Genomic DNA, 21,071 nt, shown 5'->3' with positions numbered 1-21,071 from the left:
CCCCCCCTCCCACAACTTGGTCTTACGTTTTGGTTGTCCAAGTAGCCAATTCAGTAGAAAAACACAAATATTCAGGCGCCAAGCAGCTCTACAAACTTCTCAACTAACACAACAATTCTCCAATGATGTATTTTGGTCCACTGCCTGTATTCTCTGCAATGTAACAGTAACATTGCTAGCAATATCCCTATCTCCTTTCAAACACCTTAAATTTTCAGTAAAAAAATAATAACCCTGTTTGCTGGCATCTTGTTCCTCACAATATATGAGATATGGCTGATTGTAACTTACAACTCGCTGCTTCAACAACATCAGAAAGTCGATCTCAGTAACCGGTCTGTGATTTCATCTGGTAAAATGATCTACTTTAGGCTTTTATCATCTTCTTATTGCTTTATTCTTGAAACATGTTACACTTGGAATATTTTTTTAGCAGCCACATTTGTCTGCACTTGAATAAAGTTAATGAAACTCTGAATTTTTTTGTGGATGAATGATCAACAAATTACAGAGAAAAACAAAGACATCTACAGCTGAAGTGCCTTGAAGACATTATCCATTCTGCTATTGCAAGATGGATTTACATAATTTGAGACAAATGGTCATTACTATGATCTGGTTTTTTGCCTTAACGATTCCGAAAATTATCAGCCATTGTGCAAAGCAATTAACTTCAGTCACCAGAAAATTCTTTTAAACAATAAGGAGATATTTAAGGTCTATTGGGAGAACGCAGTTAATTATACATAACTTAATCTATTTCCTTACAATTTTGTTTCTGACTGTTGACCACCCTTGAAGGAACATCTGATAATAAACTCCAGAATGAGTAAACTGTTAGCACCAACATTCACTTAATCTTCTTCACAAAAGACACAAAAAGTCATTGTTATTATTGGTTGAAATGTCCACCAGATACATCACGTTCTTTAACAAAATAACAATATTATACAATGTGATACAAACAAATTTATATCACTAAATGAAGGGATTGCCACCAACTAAGGGTTGGATATCTGAGTTGGTAGAGCGCTGGGCTGGATATCTCAGTTGGTAGAGTGCTGGATATATATTGGTAGTGTTGGGCTGGATACCTCAGTTGGTAGAGCTCTGGGCTGGATACCTCAGTTGGTAGAGCTCTGGGCTGGATATCTCACTTGGAAGAGTGCTAGGCTGGATATTTCAGTTGGTAGAGTGCTGGGCTGGATATATCTATTGGTAGAGTGCTGGGCTGGATATCTCAGTTGGTAGAGCGCTGGGCTGGATGTCTCAGTTGCTAGAGTGCTGGATATATATTCGTAGAGTGCTGGGCTGGATACCTCAGTTGGTAGAGCGCTGGGCTGGATATCTCAGTTTGTAGAGTGCTGGGCTGGATATCTCAGTTGGTACAGTGCTGGGCTGGATATCTCAGTTGGTAGATTGCTGGGCTGGATATCTCAGTTGCTAGAGTGTTGGGCTGGATATCTGTTGGTAAAGTGCTGGGCTGGATATCTCAGTTGGTAGAGTGCTGGGCTGGATATATCAGTTGGTAGACTGCTGGGCTGGATATCTCAGTTGGTAGACTGCTGGGCTGGATATCTCAGTTGGTAGACTGCTGGGCTGGATATCTCAGTTGGTAGAGTGCTGGGCTGAATATCTCAGTTGGTAGAGTGCTGGGCTGGATATCTCAGTTGGTAGACTGCTGGGCTGGATATCTCAGTTGCTAGAGTGTTTGGCTGGATATCTAAGTTGGTAGAGTGCTGGGCTGGATATCTAAGTTGGTAGAGTGCTGGGCTGGATATCTAAGTTGGTAGAGTGCTGGGATGGATATCTCAGTTGGTAGAGTGCTGGGTTGGATATCTCAGTTGGTAGAGTGCTGGGCTGGATATCTCAGTTGGTAGAGTGCTGGGCTGAATATCTCAGTTGGTAGAGTGCTGGGCTGGATATCTCAGTTGGTAGACTGCTGGGCTGGATATCTCAGTTGCTAGAGTGTTTGGCTGGATATCTAAGTTGGTAGAGTGCTGGGCTGGATATCTAAGTTGGTAGAGTGCTGGGCTGGATATCTAAGTTGGTAGAGTGCTGGGATGGATATCTCAGTTGGTAGAGTGCTGGGTTGGATATCTCAGTTGGTAGAGTGCTGGGCTGGATATCTCAGTTGGTAGAGTGCTGGGCTGGATATCTCAGTTGGTAGAGTGCTGGGCTGGATATATCAGTTGGTAGAGTGCTGGGCTGGATGTCTCAGTTGGTAGAGTGCTGGGCTGGATGTCTCAGTTGCTAGAGTGCTGGGGCTGGATATCTCAGTTGGTAGAGTGCTGGGCTGGATATCTCAGTTGGTAGAGTGCTGGGCTGGATATCTCAGTTGGTAGAGTGCTGGGCTGGATATCTCAGTTGGTAGAGTGCTGGGCTGGATATCTCAGTTGGTAGAGTGCTGGGCTGGATGTCTCAGTTGCTAGAGTGCTGGGGCTGGATATCTCAGTTGGTAGACTGCTGGGCTGGATATCTCAGTTGGTAGACTGCTGGGCTGGATACTTCAGTTGCTAGAGTGTTTGGCTGGATATCTCAGTTGGTAGAGCACTGGGCTGGATATCTCAGTTGGTAGAGCACTGGGCTGGATATCTCAGTTGGTAGAGTGCTGGGCTGGATATCTAAGTTGGTAGAGTGCTGGGCTGGATATCTAAGTTGGTAGAGTGCTGGGCTGGATATCTAAGTTGGTAGAGTGCTGGGCTGGATATCTCAGTTAGTAGAGTGCTGGATATCTCAGTTGGTAGAGTGCTGGGCTGGATATCTGTTGGTAGAGCACTGGCCTGGTAACCCAGATTCAAATGATGTTCTACCACAATTCACAAATGTGACTGGGCACGTGCATTCTACGTTGTTCACCAGTAATTCTCCCTGTGTATTAAGTTCATACTTCTTTCTGAGTGCACTATTAACAGCCATAGGAACTGCACACTACATTTGCCACTTTTACCAGACAGTAACTTTTGAGTTTGATTCAGTACCAGCTGCTATTCTCTTTGTGTCACGTAGATCACGTCATGTGACCAGACCCGAGAGCAGCTCATCTCTGACTGACTTGAGTTGCTATGTTTTGGTGATGTTTAGACCAGTCGAATGCATCTCGGACTTTCAGTGTAGTCGAGCCCCTGATCAGCTTAATTATTAATTAATCTGTTTGATCCAAAACAGGTAGGTTTTGTCCAGAGAACTATTGTCTCAGAAGCAGGAAGCAGCATTGCAGAGATTTAGGGACTTCAAAACTTATAAATTATAATTTTTAAAAACTTTTTCAAACTTATAATCCCAACTACTGTACAAGCGAAATGACTTATGTTTCAATTTCTTGGAGGTTTCATTTTTCTTTTCTTGAATATTAGAATTCGGAGAGTTTTGCATGGCAAGGTCAGCTGAAAGTTTGATATTTACAATCACAGTCATAAGGAGATTCTTTGGGACCATTTTACATATTACCATTCTGCCCGAAAGTAGAAAGTACAGCCCTCTCCGAACATTACCAAAGGTCTCTCTCTTTCCTTGTCCTTCAGTATGGACTAGAGAAATACTTGAACCCTTTGTAGATGACGTAAGCCACCGCGGCCGCCATGAAGGCGGTCTCTCTGTATTCACGGTTATTCTGTCGTTCTTCTAAGTCTGCGACTTTCTTGGAAAGTATTCTAATCTGCTTCTGTAAGTTATATGAGTTTGGTTCTTCCAACGATGAGTTTGTCCTATCCAATATTGCACTTTCATCTGCGATTCTGAAACAGAAGCAAACAAGACACAAATCACGATACAAATAACGATATAGGGAAAAGTATTCAAAATACTTGCTTTTACTTTAGTTTACCGTGCTAACTTCTCCATGTTTACTTTCATTTGATTGAGTTACTTCTTTAGTCTGTGTCTCTAGGCCATGAAAGCTGCTACAATTATGTTTGTTTACGTGTCAACATGTTCATCATCTAATCCAAAACAGTTCTCCATCTTTCTTTGTTATTTTTATGCTTGTTATGTATCTTACCCTGCAGGCTTCATGTTTGTTATGTGCCTGCATGCAAACATCTAATCTTGTGTTTCTTCATGTTCACTTTTTTCTTTCTACGCCTGCATGCTTAACTTCTAATCTTGTATATTTCTTCATATTTGTTTTTTTCTTTCTGTGCCTGCATGCTAAACATCTCATCTTGTTTATATATTTATGTATGTTTGTTTGTTTCTTTCTGTGCCTGCATGCTAAACATCTCATCTTGTTTATATATTTATGTATGTTTGTTTGTTTCTTTCTGTGCCTGCATGCTAAACATCTCATCTTGTTTATATATTTATGTCTGTTTGTTTGTTTCTTTCTGTGCCTGCATGCTAAACATCTCATCTTGTTTATATATTTATGTCTGTTTGTTTGTTTCTTTCTGTGCCTGCATGCTTAACATCTAATCTTGTATATTTCTTCATGTTTGTTTGTTTCTTTCTGAGCCTGCATGCTTAACTTCTAATCTTGTATATTTCTTCATATTTGTTTGTTTCTTTCTGTGCCTGCATGCTTAACATCTAATCTTGTATATTTCTTCATATTTGTTTGTTTCTTTCTGTGCCTGCATGCTAAACATCTCATCTTGTTTATATATTTATGTCTGTTTGTTTGTTTCTTTCTGTGCCTGCATGCTTAACATCTCATCTTGTATATTTCTTCATGTTTGTTTGTTTCTTTCTGTGCCTGCATGCTTAGCATCTAATCTTGTTTATATATTTATGTCTGTTTGTTTGTTTCTTTCTGTGCCTGCATGCTTAACATCTAATCTTGTATATTTCTTCATATTTGTTTGTTTCTTTCTGTGCCTGCATGCTTAACATCTAATCTTGTATATTTCTTCATATTTGTTTGTTTCTTTCTGTGCCTGCATGCTAAACATCTCATCTTGTTTATATATTTATGTCTGTTTGTTTGTTTCTTTCTGTGCCTGCATGCTAACATCTAATCTTGTATATTTCTTCATGTTTGTTTGTTTCTTTCTGTGCCTGCATGCTTAACATCTAATCTTGTATATTTCTTCAAGTTTGTTCCTTTCTTTCTGTGCCTGCATGCTTAACATCTAATCTTGTATATTTCTTCATATTTGTTTGTTTCTTTCTGTGCCTGCATGCTAAACATCTCATCTTGTTTATATATTTATGTCTGTTTGTTTGTTTCTTTCTGTGCCTGCATGCTTAACATCTAATCTTGTATATTTCTTCATGTTTGTTTGTTTCTTTCTGTGCCTGCATGCTTAGCATCTCATCTTGTTTATATATTTATGTCTGTTTGTTTGTTTCTTCTGTGCCTGCATGCTTAACTTCTAATATTGTATATATCTTCATGTTTGTTTCTTTGTGTCTGTGCCTGCATGCTTAACATCTAATCTTGTATATTTCTTTATGTTTGTGTTTTTCTTTCTGTGCCTGCATACTTAACATCTAATCTTGTATATTTCTTCATGTTTGTTCCTTTCTTTCTGTGCCTGCATGCTTAACATCTAATCTTGTATATTTCTTCATGTTTGTTCCTTTCTTTCTGTGCCTGCATGCTTAACATCTAATCTTGTATATTTCTTCATGTTTGTTCCTTTCTTTCTGTGCCTGCATGCTTAACATCTAATCTTGTATATTTCTTCATGTTTGTTCCTTTCTTTCTGTGCCTGCATGCTTAACATATAATCTTGTACATTTCTTCATGTTTGTTCCTTTCTTTCTGTGCCTGCATGCTTAACATATAATCTTGTATATTTCTTCATGTTTGTTCCTTTCTTTCTGTGCCTGCATGCTTAACATATAATCTTGTATATTTCTTCATGTTTGTTTTTTTCTTTCTGTGCCTGCATGCTTAACATATAATCTTTTTTATCTTCATATAAGCTTGTTTACTATTTTTTGTTTGTACGATTAGTGTCTTACCCTGCAAGCTTCTTCATGGCTGCATTGTTATCTTTCCTTTCTGTACCGACTGTTGGGAAGTGGAATTCATCTAAAGTCAGGGTCCTTGGTGGTGTAGTTAGCCCTACAGCCTGTTCACCTTAGCAGGAAAAGAAAGGGAACACATCACACACTTTCAAAGAAATCAAAAGAAATATTTTACATATCAACACTGGTATGATAAACTCACAGCTTTTGAAACACAATGACATTAATAGTGCACCTTTAAAGTACATCCATTCATCATCCACATAACATAATCCCACCCTCTGTTACAATTATCTTTAAAGTTTATATGGATTGCTAAATAACAAATCGAAATTACTCGATAACCAGCAGCAACCAATCTGAAACTTTATGGGATATTATAGTGAGAGTGAAGAGGAAATTATCTTTTCAATATCTTGTTCCTAAAGTTTGATGCTTTTGTTTGAATGTAAACAGAAAGCCAGTTGGCTTTGTGATTCGTTGATTCGTGATTCCTTGTCATACAATTTTGCTCAAAGTTCCAAGTAACTATCTGTCCAAGAATTAAGTGAGAACCAGAAAAGATCAGAGATTTTCAGCTCTTTATTTGTAGCACTCCCTTGTAGGCATCAACCATTCAATCCACTGCTCTATAGTAAAGTCTTTTTAATAACCAGAAACAGACAAGTACATTGCAAATAGTTTTTGTTTATATGAAATTAAAAACTGCACGGTATTAAATTGAATGACCTTGAAGTACAATACCCAGGCTCAAAACATGTGGAACATCAAAACAGACAAAACCTTTTTTTTTGTAAAAATCCAAAACTTTGAGGATTTTTCATTTCAAAATAAGGCAAAACACCCTCCTGAAATTTTTTGTACAAACAGTGTGGTACTATATCTCTTCCAGAAAAAATTATCAGATTTTTTCAATATGACGCATTTTGAGGTATTGGCTGTCAAAGACGACCTCTTTTGTACATCGGAGCAACTTAACAACTTCATATAAATTAATATTGAGAAAAAGCCAGAACCCTGTAATTTGTTAAGGTGTAAGAACTTTATAGTTATGATTAAGGTACAGTATAAAACTCTGACAGCTCTAACATGGTTACTTTCGTAAAAAATTGGCATCAAAACCCCTTCCTCATGCTGAATCGCAGCATGAAATAGCAACTTAAGACTTGCACAACTTGCAAAATATATTATAGGAAAGCATTGTAATCATTTATTTTGTATTGTTTGTACTAGACATAATAACCTCTGAAAGAATCAAGTACCCTGAAGCAATGGCTTAGGAGCAATTCATCACTAAAAACAGCACATTTTTAAATGAAAAGTACAAAAATCGAATATTTTGACACTTTTACGTTGACGTAACGCCACAAGAAAATATTTTTGTAGCCTAATTGTTTATATTCCTGTTGTATGGGATAGACTCTATATGCATCTGTTATAGAAAGGTAGTAGGATGTTAATTGCTGAGAAATGAGACCTCAAAGGTCACAAAAATGCCAAAATGCCACGGTGGCGACAAAATGCGGAATTTCAAAGTGTGATAAATCGGCCAATTGTGAAGCAATGCAACTGAAATTTTCAGAATATGCTTATTTCATGGTGTTCCAATCATACAATAAAATTGGGAATTTTTCAAAGATGTCGAACTACAACATGCTCCTGTTTTGATATGGAATGACTATGATTCATATGAAAAACACTCTCTGGACTTGTGTTTTAATTGTAACATTCATGGAAAGCCACAGCCCAGAATGCTACCATTAACACCACATGTGAAACTACTAACCTCTAGGATAGCTTGACATGTCTCCTAGGTCTAAGTCTCTGGGAGCTTCTCGCATACCAACATGTGAACCAGAACCTATACAAAAAAAAAAAAAAAAAGGATTTCGTTAATAAATTGGAGTTGCATGCTTTCCATGTTAATGGATTGTGTTTCATGACAAAGTCTTTGTAAACATTTTACTCAAGTGACCCTGACTTGCAATATACATTGCACAGTTCACATAGCATAAGCAGGACTGGCTGTCACATCCACCCCCATACCATTTACAATAATATCAGCAGTCCTTACCAGCTAACAGTATCCTCTCGGTTACATTCATAGCATGAGCAGGACTGGCTGTCACATCCACCCCCATACCATTTACAATAATATCAGCAGTCCTTACCAGCTAACAGTATCTTCTCGGGTACATTCATAGCATGAGCAGGACTGGCTGTCACATCCACCCCCATACCATTTACAATAATATCAGTAGTCCTTACCAGCTAACAGTATCCTCTCGGTTACATTCATAGCATGAGCAGGACTGGCTGTCACATCCACCCCCATACCATTTACAATAATATCAGTAGTCCTTACCAGCTAACAGTATCCTCTCGGGTACATTCATAGCATGAGCAGGACTGGCTGTCACATCCACCCCCCATACCATTTACAATAATATCAGTACTAGTCCTTACCAGAGCTAACAGTATCCTCTCGGGTACATTCATAGCATGAGCAGTCCTGACTGGCTGTCACATCCACCCCCCATACCATTTACAATAACATCAGTACTAGTCCTTACCAGCTAACAGTATCCTCTCGGGTACATTCATAGCATGAGCAGGACTGGCTGTCACATCCACCCCCATACCATTTACAATAATATCAGTAGTCCTTACCAGCTAACAGTATCCTCTTGGTTACATTCATAGCTTGAGCAGGACTGGCTGTCACATCCACCCCCCATACCATTTACAATAATATCAGTACTAGTCCTTACCAGAGCTAACAGTATCCTCTCGGGTACATTCACAGCATGAGCAGGACTGGCTGTCACATCCACCCCCCATACCATTTACAATAATATCAGTACTAGTCCTTACCAGCTAACAGTATCCTCTCTGGTACATTCATAGCTTGAGCAGGACTGGCTGTCACATCCACCCCCATACCATTTACAATAATATCAGCAGTCCTCACCAGCTAACAGTATCCTCTCGGTTACATTCATAGCATGAGCAGGACTGGCTGTCACATCCACCCCCATACCATTTACAATAATATCAGTAGTCCTTACCAGCTAACAGTATCCTCTCGGGTACATTCATAGCATGAGCAGGACTGGCTGTCACATCCACCCCCCATACCATTTACAATAATATCAGTACTAGTCCTTACCAGAGCTAACAGTATCCTCTCGGTTACATTCATAGCATGAGCAGGACTGGCTGTCACATCCACCCCCCATACCATTTACAATAACATCAGTACTAGTCCTTACCAGCTAACAGTATCCTCTCGGGTACATTCATAGCATGAGCAGGACTGGCTGTCACATCCACCCCCATACCATTTACAATAATATCAGTAGTCCTTACCAGCTAACAGTATCCTCTCGGTTACATTCATAGCTTGAGCAGGACTGGCTGTCACATCCACCCCCCATACCATTTACAATAATATCAGTACTAGTCCTTACCAGAGCTAACAGTATCCTCTCGGGTACATTCACAGCATGAGCAGGACTGGCTGTCACATCCACCCCCCCTTCCATTTACAATAATATCAGTACTAGTCCTTACCAGCTAACAGTATCCTCTCGGGTACATTCATAGCTTGAGCAGGACTGGCTGTCACATCCACCCCCATACCATTTACAATAATATCAGCAGTCCTCACCAGCTAACAGTATCCTCTCTGGTACATTCATAGCATGAGCAGGACTGGCTGTCATATCTCTGTGTAGGTCATCCTCTGGTGGCTCATCGTCTATGTAGGATTCTTGCTCAGGCTCCAAACTAAGCCTGGATGGCATCTAAAAATAAATGACAATGTTGGACTGCATTAACAAAGCTGCGTGTTGCGTTGGGTTGTAATCTATCTCTGAATAAGCCATGAACTGTGACATCCAAAAATGTCTTAATATCCTTTAAATTCCACCTACAAGTTTTATGTGGTTAATATCAACATTTGATAGTGCTATCAACATATGAATAATATAAAGGTCCGGTCACACTATACCGATTTTTTATTGGAATACTATCCGATTTTCCCAGAGGAATCGAAACAGCCAGTTTTTCGTTCGGGTCTTCTACAGTAGCCACAGTGATAAAGGACCTGATTTGCTATCTGTTGAGCTATTCCGATGTGGAATAGCCCTCTCCTAACTTTTGATATTGACTCCGTTTCCTTTTATCCGATAGCTATCCGATTTCTCTTCCGATTTTTATCGTTTTTCGATGTGACGTCACGTCAGAATGTAGTCCGTTCCAGAAACCCTCAGATTTGGAGTAGGTATTCGAATATTCCACTGCATTCATTACATTCACTACCACAAACCTCACTCTTCGGCCTAAAATCGGAAAAATCGGACCGTATTCCAATAAAATATCGCTGTAGTGTGACCGGGCCTTTAGCCAAACCAAAGAGGGTACAGTACCTACCAAGTATTTGGTTGATTTTGTATGAAATGACCCAGCAGGCTTTTTTGTGGGGTCTTCAGCTTTCAATGCAGTACAGAAATATTTGTGTCCCACACATTCAAGTAATTACTGTTATCCCATCAAACCTCATGCTCAACTTTGTCATTTCTGACTTATTTTAAACATGACTTGCATAAAGCTACAGTACATTTCATGTACAGTCGGGTGTTAACTTGGATCAACGTAACCGAGACATGCATTGCCAGGTATGTAAATTTTAACATTCAATCCTCAGTGCAGGCCTTAAATGTAGTAAAATGTTACTACATTGTTTTATAAATTGTGCTGATGCAATGAAAAGTTCTTTTTATGTCATATAAACAATAGAGCACCCTTGGTTTGGTTTTCAAATTCATTATAATGTCGCTGAATAATAGTTTGTAACCATGTTATTTGAGGCCATGTAACGAAATGTTATATTCTTTCATTGAGTTTTACGTTGCATCTATATGAGGAACTGGCCTAATGGTCTGTGTGTCTAGCTGCTTCAAATGAACAGCCTCAGATGTTTAATAGAACATATATTGCAATAATTTAAAGTGTTCTAGAATCTATGCAATGTGCAGAAATAAGAGTTTATAACAGCCTTCAACATAAAAAATTTAATAAAGGAAAGTACCATATACTATACATATATTTATAAAGTACACGTACCTTTAGTTTACTGTTTATGTCTGTCCTATACACCACCCTGTACACATACTGTAGGTACCTACTAAAATATACTTGTTATGGTGGGAGAAATGTGTTATATTACGATACACGGCCAAACTTTCTTTCCTGCAAACTGTTTTCACGTTGTATTCCAAGAAGATTCTTTGTGATTGTGGAACTGGTATTTCTTTGCTAGAGTATTGCGAAGTTCAGACACCTGGTCCCGCAGTGTGGCACTGGTGATAAAATTGGTGGCGCAGTTGTTTTTCAGTAATTATAACAGACTTCATGGATCTCCGTCATTTTATTGACAAATATTTACTTGCACACGGGTCATTTTGGAGGGAAAGTATATGTAGCTTTGTAGTTTTTCGTGAAATTAGCTGTTGCTATAGGTTGTCATAGTGAAATCGTGTATTTTCTTAGGGGTGTCCGAACTTCGCAGTGTTACGAACTTCGCAATACTGACTATACTGTAGGTACCTACAGTTTACTGTTTGTCAGCACTATACTTTGCACTGTACATGTACATACCTGCATTTTACTGTTGATGTCTGCACTGTACTCTGCACTGTACTGTATCCTGTTCATGTCATCCATCTCTTGTTGTAGTTGGTCAACGATTGAAGGTCCACTTGCACTTCCCATAACTCAACTTATAAACACATCAAATGGAGCTGAAACAGACATGAGACTATTTTTAGAAATCTGACAAAACTTGAAAAGCATTCCAATATTCACAATTTCAACTGGTCAACTTAAGATGTCTAACTTTTGCAATCAAAACAAAAGTTTTGAAGCAACAGGCTTATATTGAAGGCAGTAAATTGAAAGTTAATACAGTCGCAAACTCTACAATAAATGGAGAGAAAACTGCAGTGAAAGTGAAATTGAGTTTGCTTTTCCACAACAATCAACATATCAATGAGGATATAAATTGAGCACGTCTAGTTCATGAATGTAACCTTTCTTGCAGAAAAACAGAGAAATCATTTTTGCCTAATTACAAAGATATGAACATGTATTCCCTCTAAGGCTGTGTGGGTGAAGACTTGCATTACATGAACTATGTTCAAATCATACCTATTAAAACATGTAGGGAGGGTATGCATGCACATACTTGAATGCTCTAATTAGCTAAGAGTGACTTCTGACAGACTTCTGATTTGCATGGCATTAAACCAGAAAGTGATGATTTGCCAGAATGAATGATCATCATGAATAGAATAGCTGCATAGAGCTAATGAAGGGCTCAGCTGAGCCCTTCATTAGCTATGTGCTAGCACATATATTTGCTCCTGGGTACATGATTGCTAAGTTCAGTCGGTCAGTCCCCTGGGAACCCATTTGTTACACATTCAAAATAAAGCCCGCCATGTATTTTGGGCATTCAAAAGCTAGAATGTAACAATATATGTAACGTTGGTGTATAGTAAGATTGTGAACTACTGTTTTTGTTCATCAGAGAAATGATATTTACTGTGAAACTGCACATTGATATTTACTAGCATTATTCCATAACTAATATCCTACTGTAACACTGCTTCCTAAACCAAGGCATGCAGTGTCTTCAAGTTCAACCCAATTTTGTTTTCAAGTCATCTACTTAAAAGTTTCTTAACCTGAAAGTGTGCTCCAACTACGACAGGCATACAAACCTAACGTAATTGACAAATATCGAAAGTAATACTGGACAATTTCCGTAGCAGTATATTTGCATATAACGGTGCTGAACTGGTACAAACTCAGACCAAACTCTAAGATAGAGAATAGAGTCACTGTAGCAGATCGTAGCTGTAGCATCAAACTCAAGGTTTGCTATGGCGTACAGTATGGGCTACAGTATTTGGGGGGCTGCACTGTAGGGTAAAATAGCAATTTAAGGACGTTAACAATTTCGAGGAAGCAATGTACCTTGCGCAAGATCGTGATACGTGGCGGAGGTTAATCACTGAGCATGTCGGATAGACGAGACTCAACTTACTACTACTGTAGTGTAGGGTTGGGCTAGCCTAGGCCTACAGTAGGCTCGCCTAACTTAGGCCTAGCCTAGTTGGGCTAGTGTTACTGTAGTGTTACTGGAGTTTTGGTGTTATCTGCAGCTTGGATCCAAGGTAGCCTACGTGAGTTTAAGTTAGCAAATAGAACGCAAAATATTTTAGAAACTCATATGTTACTGTACTTAATACTGCCAGTGTACTGAATCGTAAATGAACACCTGTAGATTCGAAGAAGATGAGTTGATCACATACGTTAGATTAATATGAAACCTGCCGTTAGGTCAAAGTTCAATTGCTTAGTACTTGGGTTTGTTTTCCTGTTCGCTGCTGTGCATCTCTTATCTTGTACGAACAGTGTATCCAGTGTAACAGAGTGGTACTAGTGACACAAAACATGGCAGAACGGTGACTGCGGCATCCCTGACCGGATTTTCGTATTAAATGTAAGGCATTTATACCATTTTTCCTCATTAAGTCGTGTTATTTACGCACGGGTAATATCACTGCTGTCACTTGGGCTGCTTGGTAGTGTAAGTCTAGATATTGAATTAGGCCTAGTCGAGATCTTACAGTACGTGTGAGTGTGACTAGTTACACTACAGCCTACAGGTACTTGGTTAGCACACAGTATAGTCAGTATTGCGAAGTTCGCCGTACTGCGAAAATCGGCCACCCTTAAGAAACACACGATTTCACCATGACAACCTATAGCAACAGCCAATTTCACGAAAAATTACGAAGCTACAGTTATTTTCTCTCCAAAATGACCCGTGTGCAAGAAATTACTTACATATTTGTCAATAAAATGACGAAAGATCTATGAAGTCTGTTATAATTACTGAAAAAGCAACAGCGCCACCAATTTTTACCAGCGCCACACTGTAGGTTGCGTGGCCGAAATTCGCAATACTCTAGCAAGAAATACCAGTTCCACAATCACGAAGAATTTTCTTGGAAAACAACGTGAAAACAGTTTGCAGGAAAGAAAGTTTGGCCGTGTATCGTACTAAAACACAATTCTCCCACCATATGAAGTATATTTTCTGGTGATTTATACCAGAAGATTTAGTTTTGGGGTGTTTTAAGTCTTAAGTGGGCGAACTTCGAAGTCACCATCCTACTGTAGTGAATACATGACATGACTATCATGGGTAAACTTGCCACAAAAAGGTAAATCTAAGAAAGGAAAGTACTCCAGTCCATGCCCCACACTAAAAAACTATTTCTGTTACCATAATATTACCATTACTCCATGTCGGATGGAGTATTTATTTCTTTGATAAAGATTGGGACGACTGGATATAGTATTAGTATTGTAACCCATGGAACTCAAAAAAAGACTTGAAATCTTACATTCAACTTTAAAATGGCAGAAATTTATCAAACATTGCCGACATCACCCGTAATCTAGAGATAAAGGTACAATTATAGAATACAGGGCCATTCATTAACTCTTCCCAGCATCCGGATGCGCGGATGCGCGGTGTGTCTGTACATGTCCGTACACGTATGGCGCCCTCTAAAATTCCATTACGTATTTTATTTTGACTCCGCATCCGCGCATCCACCCCGGGAGTACAAGGAAAGGACTTAGATAATTTTCGAAGGTTTCCCCATAATGGACTTAAATAATTTTCGAAAGTTTCCCCATATACCATCACGTATTTCATTTTGACTCCGCATCCGGGCATCCGCGCATCCACCCCGGGTCGAAAAGTTTCGACATATACCATCACGTATTTCCAATACTGAAAGTCCCGTATGTACGAAGATATTCCACATCAATAGTGTGTCGTTCTTAAAAGGACTTAGGAAATTTTTGACTCCGCATCCACGCATCCGCGCATCCACTCAAAAAGAAAGAACTGGGACTTTGACATTTTTTACTCACATACGTACTGGGGTGAGACTGAGCATCCGCGCATCCGGATGCTCAGATAGTATCATCGAGTGGCCCTGTATTCTATAATTACTCCGAGATAAAAACTGTAGAGACAACTCAAGAAAAACACAACTTCACACTATGGTAGTGTATGCTCTACTGACATAATTCATGTAGTTTAAGTCACATATCCCTGCTAGTGCACTGTATTCTTTTCATTAACAATAGGGCAATCTGGTTAAGAACTGACTGTGACTTTCTATCTACCCAGTATCATACAGTATGTATAATTATCTTTAACAATAGGATCATCTGCATTAAACCTTAGCTGTGGCTTTCCCATCTACCTAGTATGCAAATTAAATAAATGCAGTACAGTAGTTGATAGCATGATTTACATATACTGTATATATAACAAAACCAATGACCAAATGCAGAGTGATCCTCATAAACCGCCCCTACTTAACAGCATTTTTGCTCTAGCCTCTAGCGTGAGTAACATTAAGTTACCAATTTTACTATGTCTACAGCAAAAAGTAATCTATTACAATTGAACTAACACTGTAACAGCCACGACAGCATTACTGGTTCAATGTTCTTTTTCTTACTGGTGCGTTTCTGTTGCAATGACAAAAATGAAAGCTAACATTGCAGTAAGATATATCTATATATACTTTCCTAGAGCGGAATCATTAATTTACTCAATTTCCATTTCAGGTACCGCATGATGTGACAGAGCTCTCGCTCACAATCAGCCAAGATGCCTCTCAGCTACAGAATTGTGTGTTCTTGTTTGTTTGCTTTGTTCTTCTTCATAATGCTGGCGGTCAAGCTGGACAGGAAGACCGATTGGAACTGGTTTCTCGTCTTCCTGCCGATGTGGATATTTGATGTCATATTTTTAGCTCTACTCATTTTCCGTCTGGTCACTCACGTCCGAAACGGCAGAGACAGGGACGCGAGTCTGAGATCGGTGGTGTTTAATTTAGGCGTCTTCATCTTTGGATTAGCCATGAAAATATCATTCGAGCTGATGCTGTGTGTGAAACTGCAATATATAGACATAGTGCTGGACATATTTTATGTTTTTATACCTCTATGGATACTTCTCCTTATAGCAGTGGTTAGACTCTTCCCTTGGGCACCGGAAATTATGTCCATGCTGAAACGTGACCAACACCCAAATGATGCCTCCAGTACCAACAGGGCCTCTCAGAGTACAAAGCGAGCAACAACAACGTCAGTTGTGAGTAACATTGTGGGTGCACATCCTAGAGGCAGTAGAAGTAGCAACAGCAGTTAAAGCTTACCATGGCTACTAGTGTGCTCCAGGCATATACTATACTCATCAGAGATGATTTAATTACCTCATCAGTACTATGGCCAGCTCAACAGGGCTGCATCTTGCTCAGCCGGGGCAAACTCAGCTCACAAAAGACCTGTGTATTAGCTAACCATGAGGGGTTTACCCAGTTTTACAACCAGTTCAGCAGAGTTGTAGCCTAACCAGAAGCATCGATAATAAATTGAGGTGTATAGTAAGTTCAGCAGTGCACAGTGATAAATATTGCTCAGCAGAGGCAAACTCAGCTCACAAGAGGTATATTAAATTAGCTCACAATGAGGGGTTTACACTTTACAACCAGTTCAGCAGAGTTGTAGCCTAACCAGAAGCATACTGTAGCTACTGTACCTAGTAAATTAAGGTGTATACAGTGATACATCTTGCTCAGCAGAGGCAAAACCAGCTCACTAGAGGTGTGTTAGCTCACCAGGAGAAGTATAGGCCTACAGCCAACTCAGCAGAGTACATATATAGCTACGTAAACCTGGAGCATAGCTAAGTTGAGGTATATACAGTAGTAAGTTCAGCAGTGATAAATCTTGCTCAGCAGAGGCGAACTCAGCTCACAAGAGGTGTATTATTTCACCATGAGGGATTTACACTTTACAACCAGTTCAGCAAAGTAGTAGCCTAACCAGAAGCATAGCTACTGTACGTAGTAAATTGAGGTGTATAGTAATTTCAGCAGTGATAAATCTTGCTCAGCAGAGGCAAAACCAGCTCACAAGAAGTGTGTTAGCTCACCAGGAGGAGTATAGGCCTACAGCCAACTCAGTAGAGTACATAGCCTTTAAACCAGGAGCATACATAGCTAACTTGAGGTATGTTGTGAGTTCTCCATGGATATTGTACTGTACATCAAACTATTGAGGTACTGTATGTCTTGAGTTCTCCATGGACATTGTACATCAAGAGCTCTATAGAGGTATGTCATGAGTTCTCCATGGATATTGTACATCAAGCTATTGAGGTATGTTGTGAGTTCTCCAGGGATACCATTACTGTACATCATGCTATTGAGGTTTGTTGTGCGTTCTCCAAGGATACTGAACATCAAGCTTACTAAGACTGTGTGTAACAATACTGGTACCAATTACAGTCCTTGATCATTAATATCATGTACAGTAAAGCATTGATTGCTTGCTCAGTCAATCTCAGAGTATTGGAAAGAAGTGTTGATGCCAGTGACCTTTGGTGAAAGTTCAATGACAGAAGATTACAAAAAGTACTAGGTAGCGTACAGTTTATAGCTTGTATGCATAGTACCGCCTTAGAAGCAGTCAAAATATTCTGCAACATTGTCTCAAAAGTTGCAAAATAAACCCCCATTTTGCATCACAGCAACAGCATCCTCCTCCATGTTACCAAAGTTTCTCAAAAAGTGGTGTTTGTGCTCCTGTCAGTCAGAGTCAATGCTGAATGCAGAGCAAAGTTCTTAAAATGTTTACTTAAAGGCGTTGAAGACTCGCCCCAAACCGTGTGCCGCCCTGTGATAAAGTTAACTTTCCATTGCTTACAAGTGAAGTTTTCCTTTTGTCGCAACAAAATGCAGACAGTAATGAAACGTGATACCTTATCTTTAGCTGGACCTGAGATGTCCATCGCTGTATCGTTTGTACACTGTGCTGTGGGTATTGACCGCAGCTGTATGTACTGACTATACACTGGTGTCTAATTACCGACAGTAGCAAGCTGTGTGTGTATTTTCTGGGATCGATGGTGGTATCTAACACTTCTGTTACACCTCATTCGAAACCAGGTCAGATTACCGGCATGAGACATTTCTTTGTGCGCGAGTCTTCACACCCTTTGAAATGTTTACTTAATATCACTTAATATTACTTAATGTTACAGTGACTGGAGAAACATATTCAGTATTTGAGATGTTGCTTTTCAGTGTCAGTCAAGATTGCATTTAACATGGTATGCTTTCTTTTTCATCTTGCATGGTGGGTGTGGGAGGGGAAGGGTGAAACAAAGTACAGTTTGTAGGGGAAATCATTTGTATTCATGCTATTTTCAGTGCTGTTACAGAATATAATTTAAGGACAAGAAATAAAGAGTAACACAAATATATTTTACTCATATGTTATTGCTTTTATTTTTTAGTCACCCCTAAATATTTTATTTGAGAATAATTTATCAAAGCCATGACACTTTCTTATTGTAATACAGTGGACTCATAATTAGAGCATCCATTTGTAATTAAATCCCTGATTAAGAAATTCTAATACTTCAACCCTTGTTTTCTTAAAAGGTTGGCATTGAAAATAAGGCATGGAACCACACTGATTGAACAGTCAGCACAAGTCCGAGTTCACTCCAGACTCCTTAGACATTTATAGCGATATTCCGGTAGCTGAAGTCGATTGCTGAATAGACAGGCTGTAAACATCTGCATCATTTGTTCGAAACCACATACATCCTCATAGAATTTTTTTTGACAAAGATATAAATATAGTTGTATTTTTGTTCTTTAATGCATCTGGCAAAAACAGAGTGAATGACATCATCCAGGGAATTCAGCTGAAATTTGTAATTCACAGGGAAATCATAGCCAGGCGCATAGCCAAGGGGGGGGGGCGAAGAGGGCAACCGCCTCCCCTTGAGCATATTTTTGTTGTATGTTTTTATGATATCGCTAGTAATTTCAAGCTTAGAATAAGCCTTAGATGCAACTTACAAGGCCTGGGAAGTGCCATTTCCAGCGATCTGAGAGGCATTTTCAGCCAAAATTTTCTTGTGCGCCTCTCGCCAACCATGGTGGCGCTTCGCGTAGATAGTTTGCATGCCGAGTCTAGGGCTCTGATAGTTTGCCTACAGGTTTGCCTCCCCCTTGGCAAATTCCTGGCTACGCGCCTGATCATACCCTACAGATAAAGTTGGATTTTGATGTAACTCTAAATACCAAACAGGTTAACAGCTTAAAAAGCAAGCATTCCAACTGTATTATTAGAGTTCAATATTCTTCTTTTCCAAAACTTCCATAAATTAATATCACATTGAAGTAGCTCTTTCATCATTCATGATGGTGGCATTTCCTTTTGTATGAGTAAGAGAAAATGCTACACAGCACTTTAGCCAATACTTAGGGCAACTAATTCTAGAGTTCTTTCCACAAATATGAATATAATTAAAATCACAAAATGAGAAGATGATTGCTCTTTAAATCAGACTTTACACAATTTTCATATAATTTTGACATAATTTATTCTTGCAATATCATGACTGAACAAAAAGCTGAATCTTATCAAAAATGTTGACATGAGCATGTCAAAATTGTTAAACCTTATCTTTATAGTAGTACTTTGACTGCTGGTCAAATGTGTGTCAATGAAGGTGTCATTACTGTTAGCAGGACATATGCAGGTGACCAAAAGGGTGTGTTGGTGTGTGTGGGACTGAAGGGGGGGGGGAGAGGGAGATGGGTGTAGACAGGATGTAAATACATTGCACAAATCCCCTCCCTCACCCTATAAATCCATCTAATAAATGCCCTTATTTCTTTGCGATAAAAGGAAAACTTGTACAATTTTGAATGTCAGAATCAAAGAAGACTGCAGTAAACCTGAAAAATTCAAGAATGTTAACTCTTTGCCAAGAGTTGAAAAAATTACCATCACAATTTCATGGGTAGAATACACTTTATGTTTTCCAGATACTTACAGAAAAACTGGAATGGATATTTATTGATGTCCTGCTAACTTTTCAGAGCAACATGCCAAACTGTTCCACTTACTCGACCCCCATGGTCAAGAAAAGTTATGAGCAACATTCCAAACTGTTCCACTTACCAGACCCCCATGGTCAAGCAAAGTTATGAGCAGATATTCCAAACTGTTCCACTTACCTGACCCCACCACCATGGTCAAGCAAATTTATTCTTTGGTGTGAGCTAAGTCACTGTTTCTGTTTTCAAATTCACACAAATTATTCAAGTCATTTCAGAGAAGACTTCAACTTAACTTTCCATTTGATCTCTTCAGTGTCCTGTTACAAAAGAGCAAAGTTAATTCTCCTCAGACAAAAATACAATTATTGTATTACAAAATGCTCTGCAAATATCACATTAATATTACTCTATTAGTTGTTGAAACTTACACATGTCCTGTTACAAAAGAGCAAAATTAATTCTCCTCAGACAAAAATATGATTATTATTACAAAATGCTCTGCAAATATCACATTAATTAATATTACTCTATTGGTTGTTGAGACTTACACAGGACTGTGAATGATTATTATCAAAAAATTCTAGTCCTCATTGATTCAGGAGGAAAGAATTGCAAGGCTTGTAAGCTATCTTTCTGCTAAAGTAAACCCAGAGCTTCTGTGAAAGCAACATGAGATAAATAAGATTTAACAAGGTAAATGTATATGGTTTGAGTGTTTGTGCATAGGCCAAAGAAAAAACTTGCATTTTTCTTTATATATGCTTTTATGAAACACATGTCACATTGTCAGCAAATCTTTTTGTACATTAACCTTTATACTTATCAATGAAATGATAAAACACAATAGAGCTACAATGTGATATTTACTACGTAGTAGAAGGCTACAAGAACCATCACTGAAGTTTGGATCCCTTCAAAACAACCAACCCTCTACCTCCCCCCTTCACCCCCTTCAACCCATCCCTCACTCCCAAAACTCACATCCATTTGGTAATACTACATGATGTTTATACATGAATATATATGTCTCCTCTGCCCCTCCCTCTCCTCTTCAACTATCCACCCCTCTTCTCCCCCTCCCCCCAAAGCCTAGATAAAACCATCAAGACGACCACAGTACTCTTTGCAGTC

The 21,071-nt window shown here is 39.0% G+C and overlaps 1 protein-coding gene and 1 long non-coding RNA gene across 4 annotated transcripts; one reads left to right on the top strand and one right to left on the bottom strand.

The window, feature by feature from the left end:
* Window positions 1-779: 779 nt before the first annotated feature.
* On the bottom strand, window positions 780-13,441 carry LOC139984887 (mitochondrial fission factor-like). 3 transcript variants are annotated; one of them, XM_071999012.1, is made up of 6 exons: window positions 13,293-13,441; window positions 11,575-11,717; window positions 9,584-9,719; window positions 7,700-7,774; window positions 5,908-6,025; window positions 780-3,737 (listed from the first exon to the last, which is right to left on the bottom strand). In XM_071999012.1, the coding sequence occupies exons 2-6, from the start codon at window positions 11,686-11,688 to the stop codon at window positions 3,521-3,523; spliced, it is 660 nt and encodes a 219-aa protein (XP_071855113.1). In that variant the 5' UTR covers window positions 11,689-11,717; window positions 13,293-13,441; the 3' UTR covers window positions 780-3,520. The 3 variants fall into 3 exon arrangements, with proteins under 3 accessions (XP_071855113.1, XP_071855112.1, XP_071855111.1); XM_071999011.1 differs by having other exon boundaries at window positions 13,259-13,410; XM_071999010.1 differs by having other exon boundaries at window positions 13,223-13,358.
* A 2,788-nt stretch (window positions 13,442-16,229) lies between these two features.
* On the top strand, window positions 16,230-19,929 carry LOC139984891 (uncharacterized). The gene is made up of 2 exons (XR_011799221.1): window positions 16,230-17,088; window positions 17,193-19,929. It is a non-coding gene; the product is annotated as an uncharacterized lncRNA (long non-coding RNA).
* The last annotated feature ends 1,142 nt before the right edge of the window (window positions 19,930-21,071 follow it).

This window comes from Apostichopus japonicus, chromosome 17, assembly GCF_037975245.1.
Source record: "Apostichopus japonicus isolate 1M-3 chromosome 17, ASM3797524v1, whole genome shotgun sequence".
Taxonomy (NCBI): Eukaryota; Metazoa; Echinodermata; class Holothuroidea; order Aspidochirotida; family Stichopodidae; genus Apostichopus; species Apostichopus japonicus.
This window is presented reverse-complemented; position numbering and strand designations above follow the sequence as displayed.